The 24,775-nt window shown below is 45.0% G+C and overlaps 1 protein-coding gene across 1 annotated transcript in view; it reads left to right on the top strand.

The window, feature by feature from the left end:
* The window catches only part of LOC126521268 (midasin), a 386,114-nt gene that overhangs the window by 199,536 nt on the left and 161,803 nt on the right, over positions 1 to 24,775 (top strand). The window contains exons 36-44 of the mRNA XM_050169921.3: positions 3,193 to 3,380; positions 6,487 to 6,734; positions 11,059 to 11,173; positions 11,279 to 11,447; positions 13,443 to 13,807; positions 16,493 to 16,632; positions 21,411 to 21,667; positions 23,339 to 23,452; positions 23,678 to 23,841. Of these exons, the coding sequence (XP_050025878.1) occupies positions 3,193 to 3,380; positions 6,487 to 6,734; positions 11,059 to 11,173; positions 11,279 to 11,447; positions 13,443 to 13,807; positions 16,493 to 16,632; positions 21,411 to 21,667; positions 23,339 to 23,452; positions 23,678 to 23,841 (1,760 nt within the window). The remainder of the gene's footprint in view (positions 1 to 3,192; positions 3,381 to 6,486; positions 6,735 to 11,058; positions 11,174 to 11,278; positions 11,448 to 13,442; positions 13,808 to 16,492; positions 16,633 to 21,410; positions 21,668 to 23,338; positions 23,453 to 23,677; positions 23,842 to 24,775) is intronic.

Genomic DNA, 24,775 nt, shown 5'->3' with positions numbered 1-24,775 from the left:
CTACTCGCCACCCCACGCCACTTTCACCGGGAGCTGCTTATTAAGCCGCTCCCGAGGAACATGCACCCACAACACCACGAGGAGCGCCGCCGAGCTCGAGCTAAGGCGCTCCAATGCTATTACGGCCCTGAACCGGACGCCGTATGGGTGGACGCTCCATGCTTGGGAGAGCAAGCGGTTGCCACCATGGTGGACTCCTCCCTCTCCCCACTCATCACACTACCCCTCCCCACCACACAGTTTTCCAGAAGCTGCAGAGGAAGCTGCGATTGCCATTGCCATCACCCATACGGAAGCCCGGTACATAATAATAGATTCAAAAACAGCTGTACTAAATTTTGCACAAGGCCGAGTCCATGTTCCTGCTTTTTGCATACTGGACTCGCCTGTTGCACCTCCACCCCGCCATGTGGAGCTGATATGGGTGCCTGCGCACTCCGGGAATCCCGGAAACGAGGCTGCCAGCCTTTTAGCCTGAGGTTCTATTAACTGGGCTCAGGTGGCCTCCGATCCGGGATTCACGAAGGAGCGCATGCACTCTTTCAGCGATCTGACGCAGGCTTATAGAGCCGCACGTCAGATCTACCCCCCACCTCACCCATCCCTAGACAACAGACATGCGACACTTTGGAGGTGACTTCAGACCCACACACTCCCCTCCCCTGTCACCCTATCCCATTACCATCCCTCTTTCCTCACCCCCGCCTGAGCCCTCTGTCCCAAACTGTTCGCATCCGCCATCCACATCCTCTTGCTTTGCCCGGCGGACCCTCCGCCACGGGGCCTTGAGCACCTGACATCGTGGGAGGACTGGGAGACCGTGCTCCGCTCTGAGGACTCAGCAATGCAGACCATCGCGACCAGCCGGGCTGCCAGTGTTATGGACCTACGGAACATAAACACTTGAGTGGAGTACGGTCGTGCGGGGGCCCAGGGGCTGCGTGTACCGAACACCTTTGTTTGAATAAAATTTTTAACAACACAACTGCACTGTTGCAACATTTGACAGTACACTAGCAACCATTGTTGCGAGGACACTGTCAGAACTGTTCAAAAATAATTTCTTAATAGAGATTTCGATGCCTACAGCGACTGTGATGTGCCGTCGTGATGATTCAATCTTTTTTTGTCTTCTAAATTCTTGGACATTTCAGTATTATTTCTCAAGTTGCATCGCACTGTATGTTTATCGGTCTTCTCAGCATGCGATTTCCCTCTGCTTCTTTTTCGTAATCCAGTACATTAATTCATAATACAAACATGATCATATGCCGTGCCTTTCTTTAATGTGCGTCTTACCGCTCCCTTCCCGTTCCAGTGAACTTGCCAGTATCTAGCATCAACAAGTTCATAGGTCTCAGTGCGCGTTTTCTGCTACTCACCAAACATTGCACAGTCCCAGCGCCGTAGCAGAAATTGTCCTCGCGTCTGTGCTTGTTTGCATACCCGAGTTGTAGCCGATGGCTGTCTGCCGGTTCTAAGTTTCGCTAACCAAGCTTCATGCAGCTCTTTGCCCTGCAGCTACGTGTGAATAAGGCTGACGTACGTCCAGCACTGTGGCACCGAGCAGTAGCCTACCAAGCTGCATGCCTCCAAAGGCAGCCACTACCTATTATAGTAGTTTCAGGTGTTGCCAAGTTGACACCCAAGGCGGTAAAGCCTTATTACTTAATCAGAACCGCGGCGCAGGTGCGACTTTAAGCTTTCATTTTCAGCTCGCTTCGGCGTTCTGAAGCAGCTGACGCAACAGCTGTGTCCACGGGATCCCTCATGCCACATCACACTGACAGTGGCGCCAGCTTTTCCAGTGGTGGACCTCGCCCCCGATACAGTATTAAAGCTTGCGTCACACCAGTTTCAGCATGTGCTTGCTGCCCTCATACCGGCAGCTCTTGGGAGAGATAGCTCAAAGTCGTCGCGCGCATGGGATTTGAATAGTAGACAATTAGTGGATGCAACAGCCATTTACATCCGGTCCCTCGTGTTGGTCACGTGAAGTATCGCTTACATGACATTTATACTTAAGGAACGCGTACTAGGCTCTATTAGCGGTCCCGTATATGAGACACGCATTAGTGGGTGAAACGAGGGCTCAAATCACCACAGAAGCATCAGAAACAGCTCTGAATAGCTGCCAGTATGCTTATTTAGCATCTAGCTGCTCATACTGTGACTGGAGATGGCACATGCATGTGTGTATTATTAAGGAATGCGTACAATGTGTTGCAACACTGGCTCCTTTCCATTCTTTGTATGATTCACCGCTTAACACTGCTGTATTGCGGTGAAGCTGACCAGTCAAATTTCTATTATATAGCAAAGGCGAATTTGGAGACTGAAATAATGTGCATCTGTGCCCATAGAAACATATGGGCACCTGCCTAGACCTTAGGTCAGGATCAAATTAGCCGAAAAATTGAATTAGCTGGAGTCGAAAGAATAGAAGTCTACTGTATTTGGAAAGCAAATGAAATAATGTTTTGCCTGAGAACATCTTGAAGGATTAGGTTGTCCACGATGTAAGAAAGAGACACCACATAAGAAGACACATAGAAACAGTGTAAGTGCAGACTACCAACTGGTCTTGTTGAAGTCAAAAATGACCTTATATACTTGTGGTGCAAGAAACAGAGTGCATCTCCTTGCAGCAAATGGCAACTGTACAGAATTTAAATGGAACACACAATATTTTGTCTTGCTATTGTATTGCCCTGGTCGCGTAATGCCTTGAAACTCCTTATGTGCCTGTGTTTGTCATGCCTGGCATGAGCACAACGTGCACTAGCATGAGATTTTTCCAGCCACATAACAGCGAGCTTGTAAGAGTGTTCTCAAGCAGCTTCTTGAGCCTCTACTGAATTTGTGGCAAACTCCTTTAAGCTAAGGAAGCACATTTGAGAAACAATGCTTCAGGCCACTCTGGCTCATGCCTAAATGTTCTTAGTGTCTGACTATGAAATATTCTTGTACTGCATAACTGATAGGCATTCAGGAAGATTTAGTTTAATGTTCCAGGATTCCATGGTGCTCTTTGGCCATATTTTGCCCTTGCGCCAATAAAATTCATAAATCGTCAGGATGTTCCAGGCAAAGAGCAGAATACTAAGACAAGCATGTTATTAAGCATAGCTATTTGGTGTAAGCATATCATTTCACATTTTCTGCTTTTACCCATCCTTGCTTTCTCTGCAGGTGGCCTGCAAGTCTCTCCTGAGCATACCCTGGGACAGCCACGGGTTTCCTGCAGACCAGCAGCTGCTTCTCTCCCTGGTGGCATCACAGCCCCTTTGGTGCCTCGAACAGCACAGCACTGTCACTGAAATTTGGAGAGACAGTTTGCCATTGTGTGCAGTTCTGGCATCTGCCTCCGACCCTCCTAGGTACTGCAGTTAAACAAGTTTCCACTATAGTGCACGATATGGCTTTGGGGTGATTTCCCTTCTTATGTATAATCCATTTCATTCAATGTCGACCTGAAGTCTTTTAAAGGAATACTAAAGAGAATATTAAGCAAAGCAGTATTACAGTAAAATCTCAAATTCAGAAAGTCTGGTAATTCGGGCTCATCCTCCGGTCCCGGCAGGCGTATGCATGTTTTAGTGCAATCAAACTTTTGTTAATTCAGACATATTTTTCTGCACATCGATTAATTTGAACAACTCTCGGAGCTCAGTGAGCGTAGAGCACTGCAAATGTGCGACGCAATAGAGCAAAAATGGCATTACATCCTACCGAAACGAAGTGGCAGACTCTGCATCGTTATATACTCATCATAGAAAATGGTATGTGAGTGACAGCAATGACGGAACGCTTCGTACTTTTTTGTGCCTTTTAAGCCTTTAATCTTTCGTTTACCACCGTGCATAATGCCACATTGGCCACTTGTCTTCCTAGCTGCATAGTCACCATCCATGATCGCATTGATAGCCACCACGGTTTCGTCCACAGTGGTTGCGGCAAACAGTAGTTACATTTTGAATTGGTGAGCATGTCGGCTGCATGCCTTCAGAACTGCACAATCACTGTCTGTGATAGTGTTGATAGCGACCGCGGTTTCATCCGCAGCGGTTGTGGCAAACAGTAGTTTTGTTTTGACTTGCTATGTGTGTCGGCCACTTGCCTTCATAAATGTGTAGTTGCCATCCATGATCGCGTCGACAGCAACTGTGGTTTCTTTCATAGTGGTTGTGGCAAAGAGTAGTTTCGTTTTGACTTGGCGCAAAGGCGTCAAGGATGAAGGGCACCGGCCACATTGCAATGGACGGATGATCTGCTGGCGACCAGCTCACTGATGAAAAAGCAATTGGTATATGTGCACGGTAGTGAAAAGTGTGTCTCAGATTAAGGCACGCGCCGCGGCTAAGCTGTGAAGTAAATCATGAGGCCTTCGGCGCTTCGAGCACCACTTAGTCATGAGAGAACGAGAATTGCAGCTTCCGCACTGCTTTTGTGCAAAATAGAAACAGGGTTTGCTCACTCATTCAGTAAATAAAAGCGTGTTGATCTAGTAAGCATTTGTTCATTGTTCATTGTTCACTATGATATTGTGGATTTTGACAGCGCCTGCTCAGGCTTAGTTAATTTATTTATTGGTAAATATGAACTACATTTTATTCTAAAGGAGCCAAAGACTGAATATTGCATCTAAACAGCCCAAACACGAAAAAATATGCTAGAATCTGTGACGTTAAACTGATATACCAGCACTGTGGTTTCTGCGCAACGCTATAGAAATTAAGCTTTAGCCCTCATTTTCTCTTCCGATAATGCACCTCTTGAACGAATTCTTTGTCAGTCCAAATGGAGTTGGTGTTTATCTTTAGTGGCCCTTTAGGGGGAACATGGCAATTGAAGTAGTCAAAGTCTCAAAATTTTCAATTTTCTGATTTATTTACTTTTTGCGATCCATGGACCTTTTACCTCGTGGTGAAATATTATAACAAAACATGCGGTACAAATTGAGAAAACAACACTTTTCTAGAGTGCTGTCATCAAAAATTCTGGAAAAATTGGGCTTAAGAAGGCGCCGTCACACCGAAGATCGTTCAGCCATCCGCTGACGCAGCACTGCCATCTTGGTATCATCGTAAAAAGGAGAGATTGGAGCTCAAGATAGCCCTAGTTATGTGTTTCTTCACCGAAAAATAAACCAACAAATGCAAGCGAAAATAAGGCAAAAGCGGCACTGCGATTCGGTGCAGTAGTCGCGTGGTGCACACGGCGCACTCCTATTACTTGTTGTAGATTTGAATTGCAGATGAACCTCTATCGGGCGCATTTGCATTCTGATCAGTGTGATTGATGATCATGGCAGCTTAACGCATGTGTTCTGTGATGAACCCCAAAGGAAGCAAGTTTCGAATGGCTCACGCGTACAGAAGACCACGAAAGCTACTCATAGAAGCGGATGCCGCCAACCGTGTTGACGAGGCACAACCGGCCCACGTGGGTGACCAAGAAAGCGTGTCCGTGTGCAGTGCTGATGACGCATCCATGGGTCATGGTGACGGTGCGTTCGCGTGTGGTCGTGATGGCAACATGACATCGGCGAGAGCAGAAATTTTCACATCAATTATTTAGCTGTGGATTTCAGCTCCAACTCTCAATAATGAAGAGGTTGTGCAACCAGAGGAGACAAGAGCGGTCTTTTTGAATGCGCTGTCATCCACCTCTGCACAACGCATGGATGCATGACGCATTGAAAAGGCGACTAAGGTGCATCAAACTGCTGCAAAGAAACGAAAAACTACCTACATCAAAATGTAAAGAAAATGTGTCCTCACAGGCTAACGACTACATCCCAGGCGGGTTTTAGGTGCTCAAAGTAAAGATTTAAATGTTTACAACGAATGAAACCTTGACCTCCGTTTTCTCAGCTTTCATTTTTTGTGCAGTTGCCTTTTGTGCAGTTGTCAGTCAGCCCAGTGCCATTTCACATTGAATGAACACAGAATTATTCTGTATTTTTCACTTAGGCCCTGAAACATTGATGAGTGCTTTAAATCTGTTCGTTTTTATAAAAGAATTTATGCTCATTTCGGCATTTAAAAAATAAACCAGTAGCTTTATTGCACAGAATGGACTTTTGTGAACATGCTGATGTGAAAATCTTGGTGAACCTAAGTGTAATTATTTGATTAATTAATTTGAGGATGACCATTAGAGGCTGTCAAGTGTTGTAACTCGAAAACTATAATAGATAGCACTAAACTGATTTCAATTGTGATATCAGCATAACAAATCACATCTACATGCCAGATTTCGTCAATTTATTCCCATTAATAAAAAAACGTTTTCATTGCCACGTTCCCTCTTTAGTCTGCCACACTAGCATTGCTGTTTTTGCTGGTTTACCCCTTAATGTGACAATCTTTCTGTTCATCTGTATGAATATGTCGACGTATATAAAGTGTGCGTGACATAATAAAAACTTCTGAATTACAAACATTGTCACAAGGGAATGAATTTGACTCATGTTCCTTGCAGGGGAGCACTGCCATTGCCGCTGCAGCTGCAGATGGAACCTGAGAAAGTGGTGGACACAGCATGCCTGCTACTGCTAGAGCGGGCTAGTCACGGTGACTGGTGCCAGCGTTTGCAGTGGTTGCGACAGCTGGGCGACGCCCTTGGGTCCCAGCAGCAACTCAGCATAATTGAGCAGCATGTGGAGCCCATGCTGCACTCTTTGGCTGCCCTTCAAGGACCATCCGGCCTTCCCACATCTCTCACCACAGGTCACAAATTTACCCTCATTACAGATGAATGTAATTACCAAAAAGGAAAACCTTCTTTTAAATACGTAACTTTGGCTCCATGAATGTCCTGTACTATCTGTACATATGAAAAGCATAACAAGTTAAGGATAAATATTTAGTACGTTATTTCATTTCTGCCTTTGCGTGATGTCAGCATGTTTTCATATTGTTACGGAGATGTTGGGAGTATAGACAGACTATATTTACAATGTATATACAAACAGAGTCAATGGGGTTAAGATGGCTGACTAGCAATAACACGCAGCAGCCAGTGTCTCCCAATCTTCTTCCTCTCTCTTCTTTTACCATTCCGTAACAGGACCCCCAGTTGCTGAAGCACCATCTCGGCACATGGTAGGCGACGAACTGCGAGCGAAGTATGGCTTCAGCTGTGAAACGTACACAATGTCAATAGGCGACGGACTTGAGGATGGATGAAACTGTAACGGTGCGATCTCGTAATTGACGTCGTTAACTTGACGTAGGACTTCATAAGACCCTGTGTAGCTAGAGAGAAGCAGAGGCCGACCAGACGACATGGTGACCAAAGGAGCACCCAAGCACCTGGGGCGAACTGAACATCACGATGGCACCGGTCGTAACGCTCTTTTTGCATATGCTGCGAGACTAATAAACGAGATCGGGCGACTTGACACGCCATGTGAGCGCGATCGATGACTTCACAAGTGTCTCGGTGGCAACGCATGGTACAGAAGGTAGGATAGTGTCTAACGGCAATGTGGGGTCGCAACCATACAAAAGATAAAGGGGTGAATATCCTGCGGTGTCATGTCGGGACGAGTTGTGCGTGAATGTCACGTAGGCCAGAATGGCGTCCCAGTCGTGGTGATCTTTGTAAACGTACATCGACAGCATCTCTGCGAATGTTCAGTTGAGACTTTCGTAAAACCGTTCATTTGTGGGTGGTAGGCGGTGGAGGTCGTCCACAACCCTAGACAAGAACGATCGGCCGTGGTCTCTAAGTAATTGTCGAGGTGCACCCTACTGGAGAATGATGTTGGGAAGGAGAAAACCGGAGACGTCAGTTGCGCAACTAATCGGCAACGCCTTTCTTATCGCGTAGCGTGTCGCGTAATCAGTAGCAACGGCTATCCACGTATTCCCTCTAGTCGTCGTCGGAAAAGGGCTAAGCAGGTCAAAGCCTACGCGAAAGAAAGGTTCATAGGGAACTTCAATTGCATAGAGTCGTACAACAAGTGGCAGGGAAGGTTTCTTCCGGCACTGACACAATTCGCAAGTTGCGACATAACGACGCGCATAGCAGTATAGACCCGGCCAGAAGAACTGGCGTTGCACAAGGTCATATGTTCGCAAAACTCCAAGGTGTCCCACTGTCGTTGGATTGTGAAGTTATTCGAGAGCGATGGATCGCAGATGACGAGGAAGGACACGGAGCAACTCGGGGCCATCAGGATTGATATTGCGGCGGTAGAGGATGCCGTCATGCAGCACGAACATGCGGCACGTGCCGTCAGTGCTGCCAGATTGCACTCTGGCGATGATGGACTGTAAGCATGTGTGGCGTTGTTGTTCAGCGCGCATGTCAGTCATGTCAGTCAAAGCCATCACGCAGGTCACCGGATCATGTGCAACAGGATCAGGGGGATCCACGGGGTGACGGGAGAGGCAGTCAGCATATTTGTGGAGGTGTCCACTCTTGTGATTGAGGACGGTGATGCGACGTGCACTGCGAAGCTCGATTTCCAACCGTGGTACCCCGCACCTCCTACCAATATGTTACGGGCATGTTGGGAGTATAGACAGACTGTATATATAATGTATATAGAAACAGAGTCAATGGGGTTAAGATGGCTGACTAGCAACAACACGCAGCAGTGAGCGTCTTGCGATCTTCTTCCTCTCTCTTCTTTTATCCTTCCGTAACAATATTCTACACTTTGTTTCAGGCCTACGTCATTTTTAACAACTGGATAAGTAGTTGCTTGAAATCCCATTTTTGAAAGTTGCCAATTTTCTGTGGTATCCTTTTATGTGTCATTTGTCCATAATAGTAAATTGTTGCGGTAGTATAAGGAACCAAAAGTGCACAGATTCCATGCACTAGGAATCGATCTTATGCAAAGCATTTTGCAGGTAGCTGGTTATCAAGCATTGTCTGGGCTTTTGCAAAGCATTACCAGGTGGACAAATGTGCTTGCGTAAGACAAGCAATAGTGAGTGTACATGAGCATGTGTGTGACGACAGCAGCAAGGCAACAACGAAAGTAACAGCAGTAGTATGATGGCAATGGCAAGACAACTGATTTGATGTACTCTCGCAAAGAAACACTATGGTGTTAGGCTGCACAGGGCACAACAGTGTAGAAATCTCATGAGTGCTCCTGTGCACAGAAGCCCCCTATTAGTGTCCTTCCTGCAGTGAGTTTCACATACTGCATGCTTCCTAAGCTTGGAGGGCTATGTAAAACGATTCTGTGCATTTCTCTTACAGTTGTTGCCTATATTGCCTATATTTCTACAGAAAGCTTACTTAAAGATGTTTCTTGGCACTGTGCCAGTAGGGCTGTTTATTAAATGAACATAGCATTACACTCGAACCACGTTAATACAAAATTAAAGGGAAAGCCAAAATTACTTTGTTATATCCGTTACTTCGTTATATACATTATTGTCATTTACTGCCACATATACCCAATGGGGGGCACAGTTGTAAACATAGAAATAGGAAGACGACTCTGCAGCCTGCAAAACCGCTACATGGCCAAAAATGTGATTTAATTTTAATTTCCACAACATGCTAATTAGCACCTGATGTGACAACCTTTAGATAGCTGCCTTCAGTTCCGTTGTGATGCTCTTTCATGTCCGCTTTCCACTTGGCTTGTCACGGTCGAGCAGCTTGAGGCACCCAACAAAACGCCATGCTGTGTGATCGAGGAGGCAAGTGAACTTCGCCACGCCGGATTGGCTAAACCAGCTCATGGCCTCCAAGATTGCACTGATGTCAATGCGATCTTGGAGGTCACCAGCGTAGCTGCTGCTTGTGTGCAGGTGTGCAGCTACACGTGGCGGTGAGACAGACCAGTGTTGCTCGACAGCGTATTCGAAGTGAGGGCTCGGGAGTTTTAAACTGCCATAGTGAATGAGTGCTGAAGCCCACGGAAAGTGATGTACTCGGCACGCAATGGTCAGGTATTTTTTGGTTTTGGAAATGAACCTAGTTTGTTATATCCATTGGCCGTACAATTTCACTTCATTAAAATGAGGTTTTGAATACATGGATCTCTATGGGGATTTCAAGGAGAATTTCATCTACTTTGTTGTGTCCATTATTTAGTTATATTGCGTTTCGTTATAATGAGGTTTGAGTGTAATCGCATGGCTAAATCTTAGCTCCTGGGACCCTATTCTTGGTTGATCACTTTAGGGAATACTTTCAATTTTGCATAATCTGGTGTCTGGGTCTATACCTCACTTGTGAGAAGGATGTCAATCAGTGTGCACTGAAAGTGATTGGTCCGGAATACAGCCCTTGTATTTAATCCATTTGCTTTTCCAGCCTGTGCTCAGCCAGTCAGCCCAGAAGAGGCCAAAGTGCAGTTGGCCGACGCTGCCCGGGCCACTTTTAGAGCAGCTGTTTTGACAAGTTTTTCATAAATGGAAGCACACTGCAGATTATCTTCTAGTTGTTTTGGGTTTTGCGCACTAGATGGATATACTTGTCCACACTTTCAGTACTAGTTGATAGCAAAACAATGGAAAGCTTCGCCCTTGCCAGACTTCGCCCTGTTGTTGAAGCCGTTGCAACCAGAGTACCAGACTCAAAAAGAGCATACAGGCTTCCGAATAGGCTCTTTCTTTACCACAAGTAGCACCAAAGATTGTGTAAGAGACCACGGAACATTGTGTAACAGAACTTTTCGAGGTTGTGCATAGTTTCTAAGACCAAGTCCAGAAGTCCAAGAGGCGTTCCGAGTTCAAAAAACGCAAAGCTGTACTTTGTGTTCCTGCACGTTTTAAACTTCTTATACTCACTTTGCAATTTCTTTACGGCATCTGATGTGCAAGCCTTTTGTAAAAAAATATATGAAACATTTTTTAAATTTGATGTCTGTAACAGATTTTAGAGCGAGTTTCTTACTGCACGGAGCGCGCTAAGCGAAGCAGGAAAACACGCCTCGGAACACCAGGCACATCTGGGCACCGAATGGGCGAAAGTTAAGGGGTTATTTAAACTTTCTCTTCAACAATGTTTTTGTCCTCAGTCTCAAATTCATTTAATTGAGGAGTAACCATATCCCTTGCATTTCTTCCCACTTAGATGCACCACTACTCCAGGAGGATCTGCCTTTGGACATTTGCCACTTTCCTGATCTGTTATCAAGGCTGGCACTTCAGCCAGTGCAGTCCTCACAGGCTGAAGCCATAGGCATGAGGTCAGTATCTTAGGGAGCCTTTGTTATTCTATTTAACGTGCCCTTCTACCTAATGCCTGCCCTGTTTCTTTTTTCTTTCCCCCCCCCCTTTTTTTTGCATTTCAGAGTCCAGCTTGTCCTGCGACATGGGTGCCTGGAGGCAAGGCTTCCCTGTCTTACGGAGAGTGAACAGCTAAAGGCCCTGCGTGTCGGCTCATTGCTGGAGCAAGTGCTTTCTTCTGTGAGGGCTTACCTGCTTCACTCATCCTGCACAAGTAGCGATTTCTACTGCAAGGTGAGTAATGCACATTGAGCATTCATGCCATGTCCCAAGATGCATCTGATATATGTGGGCTGTGATAGAGGGGGAGGCTGCTACTGTATGTTGACTGGTTTCTGTGTCTGCATCATAATGAAGTGCTGGTGAGTGGTGAAAGAAATGTTTAATTGAATTTGCACTGTGCACGCCAGGAAGGCACAAGTGATTGGGCAGTGTCTCATATTGAGCTCACAATGACGAACCTTTTCACTGCTATCCTTGAGAATGGCCCAAACAAACGAAGAGCTACAGTGTGGTCGAGGATCTTAAGGTGCACTTATGAAACAAATTAATGGTTGGCTGTGAGTATGGCTGTGACTGTGACTGTGTAAGTATTAAGTATGGCTGTAACTGTTCCTCCTGCATCTTTTAACATGTAAGACAAGACTGTTAGGCATAAAACAGACAGGGGCAGTTACAAGCATGAAGCTTGAAGTGTAAATGCAGCTGAAAGGAAGATGTGACTAGGTTAAAGGGACACTAACGGCAAATACGTGGACTGTTTAAATATCATTCCAGAAACCTAAAAACGCTTGTTTAGTGCCAAGAAGAGACTTAATTTACGAGAAAATTGTATCTGAAGGGTCCGAATACCTTTATTGAAATTGAAGTCTCCCACTGCACAGCCGGGGGAGTGACTGAGCATGTGCTGGTGGGCTAGTTGGTTAAGCATGATTACAAAGACGGCGCCAAATAAAACAACACACGAAAAAAGGAGACACGAGACAAGCACGTAGGCGCACTAACAACTGAGTGTTTTATTTTTTGACATAGTAATATATAGCTGCTGTCAAGGATCAAAACAACAAGAATAAACAGGGCAGTCATCTGCATCGCACAAGGAAGCCAAGATATAGAATAACTTCTAAGTGTCACTCTCAAGATACGCTAGTTCGTTTGTCGAAAGAGAAACTGAGGCTTCACTGATACAATCAACACCACGCTTCTTGATCTCAAGCGCTTCCAATATCTCCCTTGTCAGTTGATCATCAGCTCTGTTCAAAGTGGTGACGTTGCATATGCCATTACCGCCCTTTGCTGCCGCCGGTGAGTAAAACGGTGCCCAACAGACAGCTGCACCGATCCAAGACACAGCAGCTGATTCGCCACTGTAGCTGCTTTTTGGTCAAGTGGCGTAAACCGTTCGGGCATCCCGCGACATCACATGGAAGTTGAATTCTCTGCTGCTTGCAGTTTATGCGAGTTTCGCAAGCCAGCAAAACCAGCACAGCACTACGCGATCAGGAAAGTGCTGAAATGCGAAAGCGTGAGCAGCGGCGAGTCGAGTGAAGATGAAACCTTTCGACCGCCCCCATCGTTGTCAATGGTAATTTCAATGAGTACTTTTTTCTGAGCATGAAATGGAACTGGACAAGTAACATTTTATTCCCGACGCCACGCTGGTCATGCCGCTCCTCTTCTCACGGCAGTCACACCGTGGTTGCTCAGTGGCTATGGTGTTGGGCTGCTGAGCGCAAGGTCACGGGATCGAATCCCGGCCACGGCGGCCTCATTACGATGGGGGCGAAGTGCGAAAACACCCGTGTATTTAGATTAGGTGCACGTTAAAGAGCCCCAGGTGGTCAAAATTGCCAGAGTCCTTTGGCACGTTAAACCCCATAGTTAATTTTTTTTTACATTTTATTTCATCTTATAATACAATATGAGGATGTTTTTTGCAATGAGTAGTTGAGTACTAGTGACAGAATTTAACTGAGAAGTGCTTTCATCATCGGGCAAGAGCTTGAATGTCCCCGGGGAGTCCCTAATCATGTCCTGCATTTACCTCGATTTCTCAATTATTAAAGCTCTGTTCGCTATAATATCGACTCCTTAGAGATTCTCGAGCACTAATCCATCACTTTAGCTTGACTTTGTATTTGCCTTTAGGGTCCCTTTAATGACATGTTTGATGCCCCAGTGCAAAGTGAGTACAAGAAACACATGCAAGATGTTATTCTTCTTTCTCAGGCACGTCTGGTGCAGCAACACCTTGAGCATTTTTGGCTATCAAGCACAAACACAGATGTTTCTGCTGGTACCCGCACCTCGCGAGCTGCAAGGATTGCGCAACACTGGAGCTGGCTCTGCAAGCATCTGATGCGCTTGCTCTCTTCAGGAGAGGGATCTGTGAGTCTGCTTAGCGGGGACCATACCGGAGAAACTACAGTGCACTGCTACCAGGAGTTATTCTCCCTTGTTGCCAGCATGAACGATGCACTCAGAACTGAGCTTTCGCCATTACACAAGGTCAGGAAACACATGGTGAAGTGCCTTGGCCAGCCCTGCACCATGAGCAGCGAAGAGGGTGCCAGTGCACTGGAAAAGGCTTCTGGGTAAGCACTGGACAGTGTACCCCCATCTTTATGTTTTACACCAAACAGCAGCTAAGAGCTAGAAAACAGGCCAGTTTTGTTAATTTCTGTGCAGTTTTATTCATAATACTTTGCTTTATTCATGTCACAATGTGGAGCACCACCCACGCATCTTCAAGCGGAGCATTCAAACTAGAGGTATGCGAATATTTGGATATTCGATTTCGAATCAAATAGTAAATGTCAAATGACTCAATTTGCAAATTAAATATCTAGTGTTCGATTTCTTGAATATTCTGTATTTTTCGTGAATGACTCGTCCGTAGTCGGTGCCTTTACACAAGCAGTATTCCCACGGTGTGCGATTTCTATTGGTACATGGTTCAACCAGGTCAACCGAACCTATCGAAATGATTAATTCTATGCAGACGGAGGGAACAAAAACAGTACATATGGACAGCACAGAACCATGTGCAAACATCGGGCTGTTTAGCTACTGGAAGACACGCTGATTGTATTGGATGTGCATGTTCAGTGTTTATGTGTGCCGATTCGCACATTTCAGAGCTGTCTGCCCACATCTGAGCACATAGCACCTGGCACACATGCTCGCTGTAGTTGCCAGCCTGCAGACTCAAAAATGCCACTTCAACAGCCATCAATCTAACCTTTATGCATGATCTCATGACCGATCACTGATAAGTCACCCGTAAGAACATATTAGCAACAAGCTTCCTCTGGTGGTACGCAGCATGTTTTCCCATTGGCCAGTGGCGAATTTTCGTCACAGCCACACTATTGGCCACAGCTAGCCCATTAGACCTAATCGGAGCTGCGTCGTCGGGTGTTGGTGACTGAAGTTACTGTTTCATGCCGAATCAATGCAGATCTATTGACAAGGGTTGCATGAACCTCAGAAAGCCAACAAACCGTCTTGCCAATGAAAGCGAGGGTACAGGATGACTGTTGTTCATGGCTGCCATCTTTGTAAAACACTGTACGGTGGCCCTGAACTCGTACCAAACATAGTTCGTAGGCGCACATAGGTCTCTTATCTTCGAGCAACCCGTCACAAGACTTAACTTTGGATTTAGATGGTGGGCTCTAATATATGCTGTGTGACTGTAGCACAATTACCCCCTGGCTGCAGGTGCATTTATAGGGATGGCAAATGAACATGGACTGAAAAACAAAAGGGGGGGGGGAGAAGGGGGAGGAGAGAGGGAGACATTGCTGGAACATGCTGTGGGCGTCCCAATTTGACAACTCTACCAGGCGCACTAGCCCCAGTCGACCCATTTGGCATCGATGATCCTGCGGAGCTGTGTCAATCATCACGTGATACGTATTTCCCACTTTTGTTCGTCGTGCAGATTGGCCTTAACGAGCTGACAATAACTTACAAAAACTACCTGCCATAAATAAGAAAGAACTCTCCTGCGTCCTGGAATAAAACTGGAAAGCAAAACTTTTTAACCAATAAAACATTGCCATTTGGCACAGTATGGCCAACTATTAAACTGAAAACCTCGTTGGTATTTAGGACAACTTCGCTATTTGTTCAGCTTCAGAGGGAAAAAAGCATTTGATTCGATTTGACAGACAGTCTATCGATAAAAAGATATTTTCCGGAGCTTCTTATACAAACTGAGTTGTTATCTGCGCTGCAATACTAATTTCATCTTCCATTTATAAGAGCAGAGCACATTGTACATTTTGATTCCTAGGTAACTAAGTTACTCATAGCTAGCTATATTCTTGCTACATAATGTGAGTAACCTCCCAAACAAGCGCAGTACTGCATTTTCTTGCTGAAAATTTGTAAGCGTTAACTTTGGGATAAACTTTCTGATATTTGATTTGATATTCAGCTTTGCTTTTTTTTTTCTTGATTTGAATTGATATTTGATTCACAATCCTACTATTCAGTATTCGCATACCCTTAGTTCTATCAACTACACCACAGTCACCTTGGGCAAGTGAACAGACTATATTTGCATTGAGTGCCAGCAACAGTTTTATGTCAGGATCACTTCGTGCATCATACCACAGCACCTGGCCATGTCCAGCATTGTCGCAGTGTATGTCACGGTAGTGCACGTGCACTTCAGCCCATGCTTCCTTCACACCACTTGTGTTTACATCATGCTGCATGTACTTTCTGTAAGATCATTGGATTTGGGAAGTAGATGTGCAAGAAAGCGCACAAGAGTAACAGCACACTTGGCAAAAGCCATTTGAGGAGGCTTTGCTAACTGGGCATGTCTTGCATGTCCTGCTTGCCTATAGATGGCACTGAGGACAGCATACATCTGTCGCTACACGCAAGCTGCATGCTTTTGACTGTGGTCCAGGTGCTGCTGGGAGTTCTTGAAGCAGTGCTGGAATTGCCTCAGAGATTTCCATGGGTACCAAAGGATCCTTCTAAACTTTATGTTGGATTCTCTAAATGTATTAAGTCAGGCACTCATGATTGATATTTTTTGTTTAGTTGAGTTAAAGGAATCAAAAGAGCTACTGAGTTTGGGGCTTTATCACCAGGAGAGTTTTATCTTTTCACTAACTGCTGTTCACCCACTTTTTCTGTCTTGTTTAATATGAGTAACATTTTACACGGGTTGGCACTCGCAGCGCTGTTTGGATTTAAACTGTGACATTGCTCCAGTGATGCCTTACATGGCATTGTGTTATTGTTTTTCATTTCAGACTATCTAGATGTGCATGGGATGCATTGTGTGGACGAGAGGCTATTGGAAAGCTTCCTTTACCCCTTGACCAAGCTTTGCACATTCTGGCCCCGTTGGAGACTTCCATGCTAAATCTTTTGCAAGGACACATTGAACAAGGTCTGTTCGTCTCTGAGTAACCCAGAAACATTTCTGTCTTGTGTAATAGACAGTGTAATGAACAGAAGAAAACGGTTACTTGCATACTTTCACTGATTTCAGCATTTGGTATTTTACATTACCTGTCGTGGTTGCTTTGTGGCTTTGGTGTTGCATTGCTAAGCACGAGGTTGCGGGATCAAATCCTGGCCACGGCGGCCGCATTACGATGAGGGCGAAAGGCGAAAACACCTGTGTACTTATATTTAGTTGCACGTGAAAGAACTCCAGGTGGTCAAAATTAATCTGGAGTCCCCCACATGCCTCATAATTAGATTGTGGTGTTGGCATGTAAAACCCCTTAATTTAATATTGATACGTTACATTAACATTTTTACTTTCTGCAGTTCGATCTTGCTATTGAAAGAAAAATATTTGGGAAAATCAAGTGGCTTAAAGAAGGAGCTTAGCTCTGATCAGTTCTTGGAGTAATTGTACTGGAAAATGCATATCACGATTACCATTAGGTGGCATTATTTATATAGATCCATAGGTCAACAAGTTGACTTCTGAGAAATAGAACATGTTAGAGGAGACTGTTTTAATATAATTGTACTGGACTCTGTTGTGTTCCAGTCCTTGATTTTGTCTGGCAATCATTATCTATACAAATTTGTATTTATGAAAACAAGACAGGGTGAGAGATGACGGGTGTGGTGGAGTGACATTTATTACACTTACTCTCGTTAACCAAAACAGGGTCATCCGATTGAAAGCGTTGTTATGAATTTCTTGAAGGGGTTTAATAAGCTCCAAAGGGCTTATAATAAAGTTCACTGGCTGGCTGAGATAAAAGTTATGGTTGCAAATAAATATCATGGTGGTTTTAGCGACTTCTGTTAGAGCGATTTCTCTGTGGCCTTAGGGCCCTTCAGGCTTCTATAATATTTCTCGCAAGTTCCTAGGTGGCATTACCTGTGCTTTGAACACAAGAGTGTTGTTGCTCTGCCCCTTCTTTAGTCACTCTTTTAAACACCATTACTGACTACCATACTACGTATTCCCATAATAGTTGTACTTTTTCTTTTCCCCGTTAAGTATTTGAGTAAAGTTGGTTGGTTCAGTTGCTGACTGATAATTCAGACTTGACAGGGACCACGAAAAAGTCAGAATAATTGGGAGTCCGAAATACCAGATTCACCAGAATATAAGTGACTATTCCACAAGTGCCAAAAAAGGTGGGTCGTATTCTGAGATGGTCTCTTTTGGAGTTACCTTTAATTGCACATGACTATCTCAAGACGCATCGGTGTCAAGGAGCCGCAGCATTTTTTACATAGTGCGAAGCACGCTGTCAGTGCTAAGTACAGTGAAATCTCGATATAACGAACTTCAGGGGACGGCAATAAATTGTTCGTTATTCTGAAAGATCATTATAGTGGAAGTCCCAGAATTAACCATTCCACCCATCAACGCATCAGTTCATAAGTTGTCACCACATGAGCTACCGATGAAAACGTTGCTGTTGGTGCTCGGCACGCGCTGTTGACCACCAAAGCACCAAATAATAGGAGTCTCGAGCCTAAACCAGACGCTGATGCTGAGAAAACTACTGACAAAAAGGTAGCTCCATGTAGCCTCCAAAGTGCAATGTTTCTTGCTTTTTATTTGTTTTTCACATTTCTTACTAAGGGCACCGCAACTGTCTCGCTCGAGGTGGACACCTGAACTATGTCAAAGTACAAGTGCACATAAACGACACCGTTTGGAAAGTGCAAAGTGTGACCTTGTGGCATTCCCGCGAGCACGGAGGTTACATTTCACCGCGCGCTTAGCTAGAACGGCTGCAGAAAGAAGGAAAAGACATGCCTCCGTTGCTAGGCGACACTTTTCTGGGCAGAGCATGTGCTCGCAAAACCTGATGCGTCATCACCTTTGCTCGCCCACACTCCTTTTTGTTGGGCGCCGTCTCATGTTTTTCAAACCCTTGTGCTGCGACGTCTGCTGGCCTACTGTTTCGGCTGTCATGAAGGATACACAGAAATCTAAGAATCCCCAGATTTTCTAATATTAGTTTGTAGTACTGAGACGTTAACCTCACAGGGAAACTGAATAACGATCATTATTCTGAAAAGCTCAGTATTCTGAAGTTTGTAGTAGTGAAATATTTTTACATCGAACCTATAAGAAATCAGCAGGGGATTTCTGAAAAGTTCGTTAACGGAAATTTTGTAGTAACGAGGTTTCACTGTATAGTAAAAGTATCGTCAAAAACTTGGAGGACACTTAATCTGCCTTTAAGAGCGAAGCACAGTAGCATTATCGGGCCCCATTGGCGCTGACACCAACACCGGATATTCTGCGACACGGGGTGCCATAGAAAACAATGGTGGGCTGATCCCGGCAGCAGTGCAGGGCAGAGCAGTGGCTCGTACCCCTGTAGGGCAGAGGCTACGAGCAGTGACTCATCAATGGCTTGTACCTCCGTAAGCAAGGAAAAAGGGGTTTGTGCTTGAGTTCCTGGGTAACAAAATGATGTTTTCTCATTTATTCAAATCATTTTCTCGTATATTCAAATTACAATCCAACGCCATCATGTTTGTAGGTGGTATGGAAGTTGTACTTTGCAAATTTTCTGATGCATTTGAGAAATTAAATTAGTTCAGCAACGCCTATGCGCAACGTGGAGGGCCTGTGCAGTTGTGGTTCGGGATTATCTTTTCTGATGGACAACAACTCGGACTACAACGGGTCATTCAATTGTGCACAGTGTGGTGGACATGTGAACTTGGGACACATGTTGTGGGGATGTGCGATGCAGGCCTCCTATTTGGAGGACAAGAACAAGTGGCACGATGCTCTTAGGAGCAGTGAGCTACAAGACCAACTTTGGGCTGTCCAGAAGGCCCACGAAGTGGGCCTTCTGGACAGCCCAACGTGGGAGGTGCCCTCTACACCTTGACGAACAGTCGGGTGTCCTTCAGGACCCTTTTCAAAAATAAAGTTTCACCACCACCACCAACGCCACCAACACTGGATTTTCTGTGACACGGGGCCCTTAACACTATAGGGTTAAAAGTAATAGTCCGAAAATATGGCCTATGTTTGGCATTGTGTTGCTACAACCACGTACGCTTGCCTTTAGCCTAGGCAGTTCGTGGCCATGATTTTCTAGTATTGCACCCACATTAGCAACGAATTCCGCCGGCCATTAATAGTGGATGTGAAAGTAGAACAGAACTCGCACGACAAATCGCGCAAGTTGCAAATAGTACACAGCTTTTACAACTTAGTGGCTTGGCTTGTCATGCAGTTTGGGTGCGGTCTGTGACCACCAGGTCAACTAGGCTTTGATAGTTTCTGGTGCCAAAAAGGCATTGGTGAAATAGCCGACAACCATGCTGGCAACGTATCAGAATGAAATTATCTCCAGCTCTGCTCCAGTCGTTGGCCAAATTAGCACATGGCCGTGCAGTCGGAGTCCGAATTATCGCACAATGCGCTGTAAGGAGTCCCAAATTTGAGTCACCCCTATACATAAAGTCTATGGGGCCAGTGATGGTGCCACGGAGCTGTCCAAGTTACCAGTGTCTGAATTATAGGTTGGCAACCGTATACAGTCAAACCCTGATATAATAAAGTTGTACTTACAGTGACAAACTTCGTTAAATCGCGGATTTCATTAAATTGAGGTTTTAAAGTCTCAGCAGTAAATATAATGTCACATAAAATCCCAGAACATTCCTAGGGGAGAGTATCTTGTCAATAAGCACTTATAAACAAATTGCAAAAAGGTTGGGCCATAGTAGCGTGGTTACGAGTGCCAGCGCGTGAGGTGCAGATTGCACTGAGAGCAATGAATCAGTGTGGCTCACAGTGTGCATTATGTGCATGTGTTGCTTTGCACAACATGATCTTAGTAGTGCAAAAACTCAAAAACAAAAGATTACAGTGAGAGGAACAAGAGGAAAGGAAAGACAAGTGCTACTACAACTTGCCCAAAAAGAGGTTATTCTGAAGTACTTTGCGTTGCACAGTGTTCTAAATTTTGAATGTCATGGCTGATTGTACTTAGTGCCCGCAGCTGCCATCAGATGGCATCCACAAATTAAAAAGGAGAGGGTAAGAAGCTACACATATTTTACTGCCAGAAAGGCAGAGCATTGATGATGATAGTAAGGAGGCAACCACACAAAGTAAGATTCTTAGTTTTATCAGTGTTGTGTGTGCTCAGGCTAATTTGAACTGATCTCACTTGCTATAACAACACGAGGGCACGCTTTGGACCATGTCTTGGAAACTTTAGATTACACTACCGCCAACAATAGACGCGCAGGAATGCAATGCGCATCAGTGCATCAACCATCTTGGCTTGTCCTTTGCACTTGCTGCCGATCACCTCTAAGACATGGTGTGTGGCCCGCATATGGACAGCTATGAGCAGCCACGGCAATGGTAGAGGAGACATGTGCTAGGGGGAGAACGCAGATAGGTGCACATCTCTTGCCCCCACTTCGCCCCCTTCTCCCCTCCCAAGTCTGTGCTTGATCAGGTTAACACGTGTTGAACCCCTTCCCCCTTGCGCTGAAGGAATGGTCAGCTGTCGTGTTTCTCCATGTGTTCCGAGCCACTTATCAAATTGCATAAAGGCAGGTTTGCTTGAACAATCTTTTGTCATGGTACGATAGGACATAAAACAATGTGAAGTAAGAAAAGAACAGGAGAGAGCATCTCTAAATCTTTCGTTTTAGAGATGTGCTGAGGATGTGTTGTGCTCAGGTGCTCTGGTTTATTTGCAGGACAAGTTGCTCTAGCCAACTTGGAATCTGCATGTGCCCCAAAACAAGAGGATGACTCTGAAGAAGATGCTGCAGCAGTGCAACCAGACAACACATTGTCCCCTGTGTCTGCACTCAGATGTCTGCTACAGTCAGTCGACGAGAGTGAAGTACTTGGAGCTTGCCTGAGTGGCCATAACGCTGCCCTCCCGTCACTGGAATTTCAACACCCATTACATGCCGTGGCTGTAAAAATGGCTCTAAAGGATCGTTCACAGGTACATACTTTGAAGACATGGCACTATGTGTTGCCAGATAGCTTCTCTAAAAAAACTGTTGATAGAGGATGTAAAACTGTAGTGCTGCAACAATATAACAAGTACAAGCTCTCATGCTCTTATGTTGATCATAGCATATATTAAAATACTGTCAACACATGTGATCGCTTCAACTTTAATTCATTCCGTGTTGTACGTAAAACTGCATTTTTAGTGAAGCATATGAATGAAAATGAAAGGACTAATTTGATCACTGCATCTACTTATTTCATTCCTAAAGAATCAAGACACAGGGTTGAGGAGAGGAGGTAAAATGTTACTCAACTTTGTCAATATTTCTCAAGCGTGTGATTGAATTTGTGTAGTTTTCGGTTGAGATTAGCTGGAAGTTGCAGCTCCACGTATGTGCTCTTTTATCTCTCCTTAACTTATGGTAGTGATATTGCATTTTTTATGTGCAAGTGTAGCTCCGTCTGTCAAATCGGCGAGATTACGTTTGTCCCTGCAAGAGAAGCGAGCGCCAGAGGAGGAAGGTGCCTGCAGGTGGAGAAGAGAATCGCCACGTTCGCACCCTTCCCATTTGTGCTTTAACACCATGGTGCTTGCTGTGCATGTTCGCGGCATCTCTTCTTTGCATGTGCAGCAATATGTGCTTTCCCTGTGGCCCACCGGGCGTAGCACCACAGAGATCACTGTAGGATCCGTGACTGCGTCCACGCCCTTTTCGTTTGTGCTTCGATGCTGCACTGCTCGCTGTGCATGTTCGCGCATCTCTTCTTTGCATATGTATCAACATGCGCTTTCCCTGTGACACGCCAGGTGTCACACCATTGAGATTAATGTAGCATCCGTGACCACATTTGCGCCCTTTCCGTTTCTGCTTCAATGTCACGGCGCTTGCTGTGCATGTTCATGGCATCCATATGCTTTCGCATAACCCATGTTCACGAAGTGAAACGTCACTGTAACTTTTTGTAAGGAAACAGTACCTTGCAAAACTAAATGCTCTCAAATTCTGTATCTCCTCTCTTTTCAACTAGGCAAGAAAAGGTGGGCAAAGGTGACATGACGGTACATAATGTAGGGAGCCTGCACACCTACAGGAAATGGAAAATGTGCAGAAATTATTTAATGTCGTTATTAGTTGATTTGGAGTACACAGTTCTTTTAGTTGGTCAGCTGGTGTTGTGTTAAAGAGGTAGCTTGGGTTTGTTGGTTGGATACCCAACTATTACAAACTGTGGCACCAAAGCAAGAGGACAAATTTCCCATTGTACATCTCCTCTACTTCTCACACTGCATGTGCTTATTGGCAATGTGGTATTCTGCATTCTGCATGTAAAACATATACATGCATTAGGAGAACATTAAATGTTTCCTGAAAGGGAACCTGTTTTCCCTTTATGAATCTTTCTCCAACATAGGAAAATGGGGCATTCTTAGGGATCTCAAAGCTGGGAAGTTCAAGGAATAAGCAAGTTACGATGTAAAAAGATAAAGGTAACTAAAAATAGTGTGAAAAATGGGGCACAACTGTTCGGAGAGAAAAAATCAGGAGCATGAGAAATGTAAAAAAAAAAAAAATGCGACTAACTGTGTGACAGCTTGATCATGTAAGATGCCTGATTTCTCAGAACAGAGTCTCTGAGAAATTTCTCATGTTTTCTGCAGGGTGAAATGACAGCCTGGTGGGTGGAGCACCTGTGTGGCCTGTGGGATGCACCACGAGTACTTGAGGTGGCACTGGCACACAGTTTGCCAGACACCAATAGAGCGTGCCTACAAGTAGGTGCACTAAGTATTTTCAGGTTGTAATACATAGTGGAATGAAGGTGCAGATCCAGTATCAAAGATATAAGATTATTATTATTTTTTTTTTCATGTGTCAAACAAAGCACTTCACAAGTGCATTACTTTATGAATAGATACTTCAAACATGGTGTCCCATGTTGGAGTGTTGAGCATTGACCCATAACTGACTCAAAGTTGCTCTAATGCTTTTTGATGCAGGGTCACGAGGTGTACTTGACACCCATTGTGACAACTTTCTGTTGCCTGATAGCTGAGACAGCCATGGCATCCCAGCTTGCTGTGGGTGCTCGGAAGGACAAATGCTCTGAGCTGCAGCTGCTCAGGACTCTGCTGAGCAATTTGAATGGCCCTAGGTCATTGTGGTATGTCTAATTTGCATGTGAAGATAAAGCTTAAGACTTTACACCAAAGCAATCTTGACAACACAGCTGGTGCTGCTGCCTAATTTTTATAGCGCAGGAACCTATGCCCAACAGTCCTTTCTTGGGAGGGCACAAGCAGATAAAACATGAAAAAAATAAAAGAGGGAGATCATTAATGGAAGGCAGAGAGGTTAGCTTGAGGAATTGCAAAGGAAAGAAAAGGGAAAGTGTTGTTATTTCCTGAGCTCATTTCAGAATGGCTGCCAGTTTTGCCTGCCAAGCTTTTATTGTGATAGTAATTATATGGGCACTCCAGGTGAATTTCCACGATTGTCATTGTGAGATTCAAATGAAGTCCAAACGTGATAAGATCGTAGCCGCATGCTATATGCTGTAGGTGCGAGGGAGCACATGTAAGAGTGAGCCAAGCAGGATGGTGGCTTGCTGCGGTGGCTTCTTCTTGCACATGCAAGAGAGGAAGGTAGGGAAGGTGCGTGCATTAGGAGGGGGGGAATGTGGGGGGGCAGGTTACCTCCTCTTCTGCTCCGGCTGCGGCTGCACATGTTGCAGCTGAGCAGGCCCTGCACACCTTTTTTTAGAGGCAATCTGCGGTGGGTTCGAAGGCTAGGCGACTCGATATAGCTGATGGCTTTGTGTGCGCTGTGTTCTCGTGTGCTTAGTTTGCATTGAAGCAAGAGGCAGCATGAAGGGGAATTTGCTGCTGCTGCCTCTCATCATCGCGCCAGCATTCTGTCAGTGAGTGTCCACAGTCATTGAGTGAGATGTGTTCTGTTTGCCTGTGCATGCTTGACAACATGCGTGTTAATTCAGTTAGTAAGTGAATGTTTACAGTAGTTTATACAGCTGATAAAACTACTAAGTGTACTACATATAGCTGTTCACTAACATGCTATCGCAATAATGCTTTGCCTTT

The sequence above is a fragment of the Dermacentor andersoni genome, chromosome 6, assembly GCF_023375885.2.
Source record: "Dermacentor andersoni chromosome 6, qqDerAnde1_hic_scaffold, whole genome shotgun sequence".
Taxonomy (NCBI): Eukaryota; Metazoa; Arthropoda; class Arachnida; order Ixodida; family Ixodidae; genus Dermacentor; species Dermacentor andersoni.
Note: the sequence above shows the minus strand (reverse complement) of the source record. Positions and strands in the feature narration are given on the sequence as shown.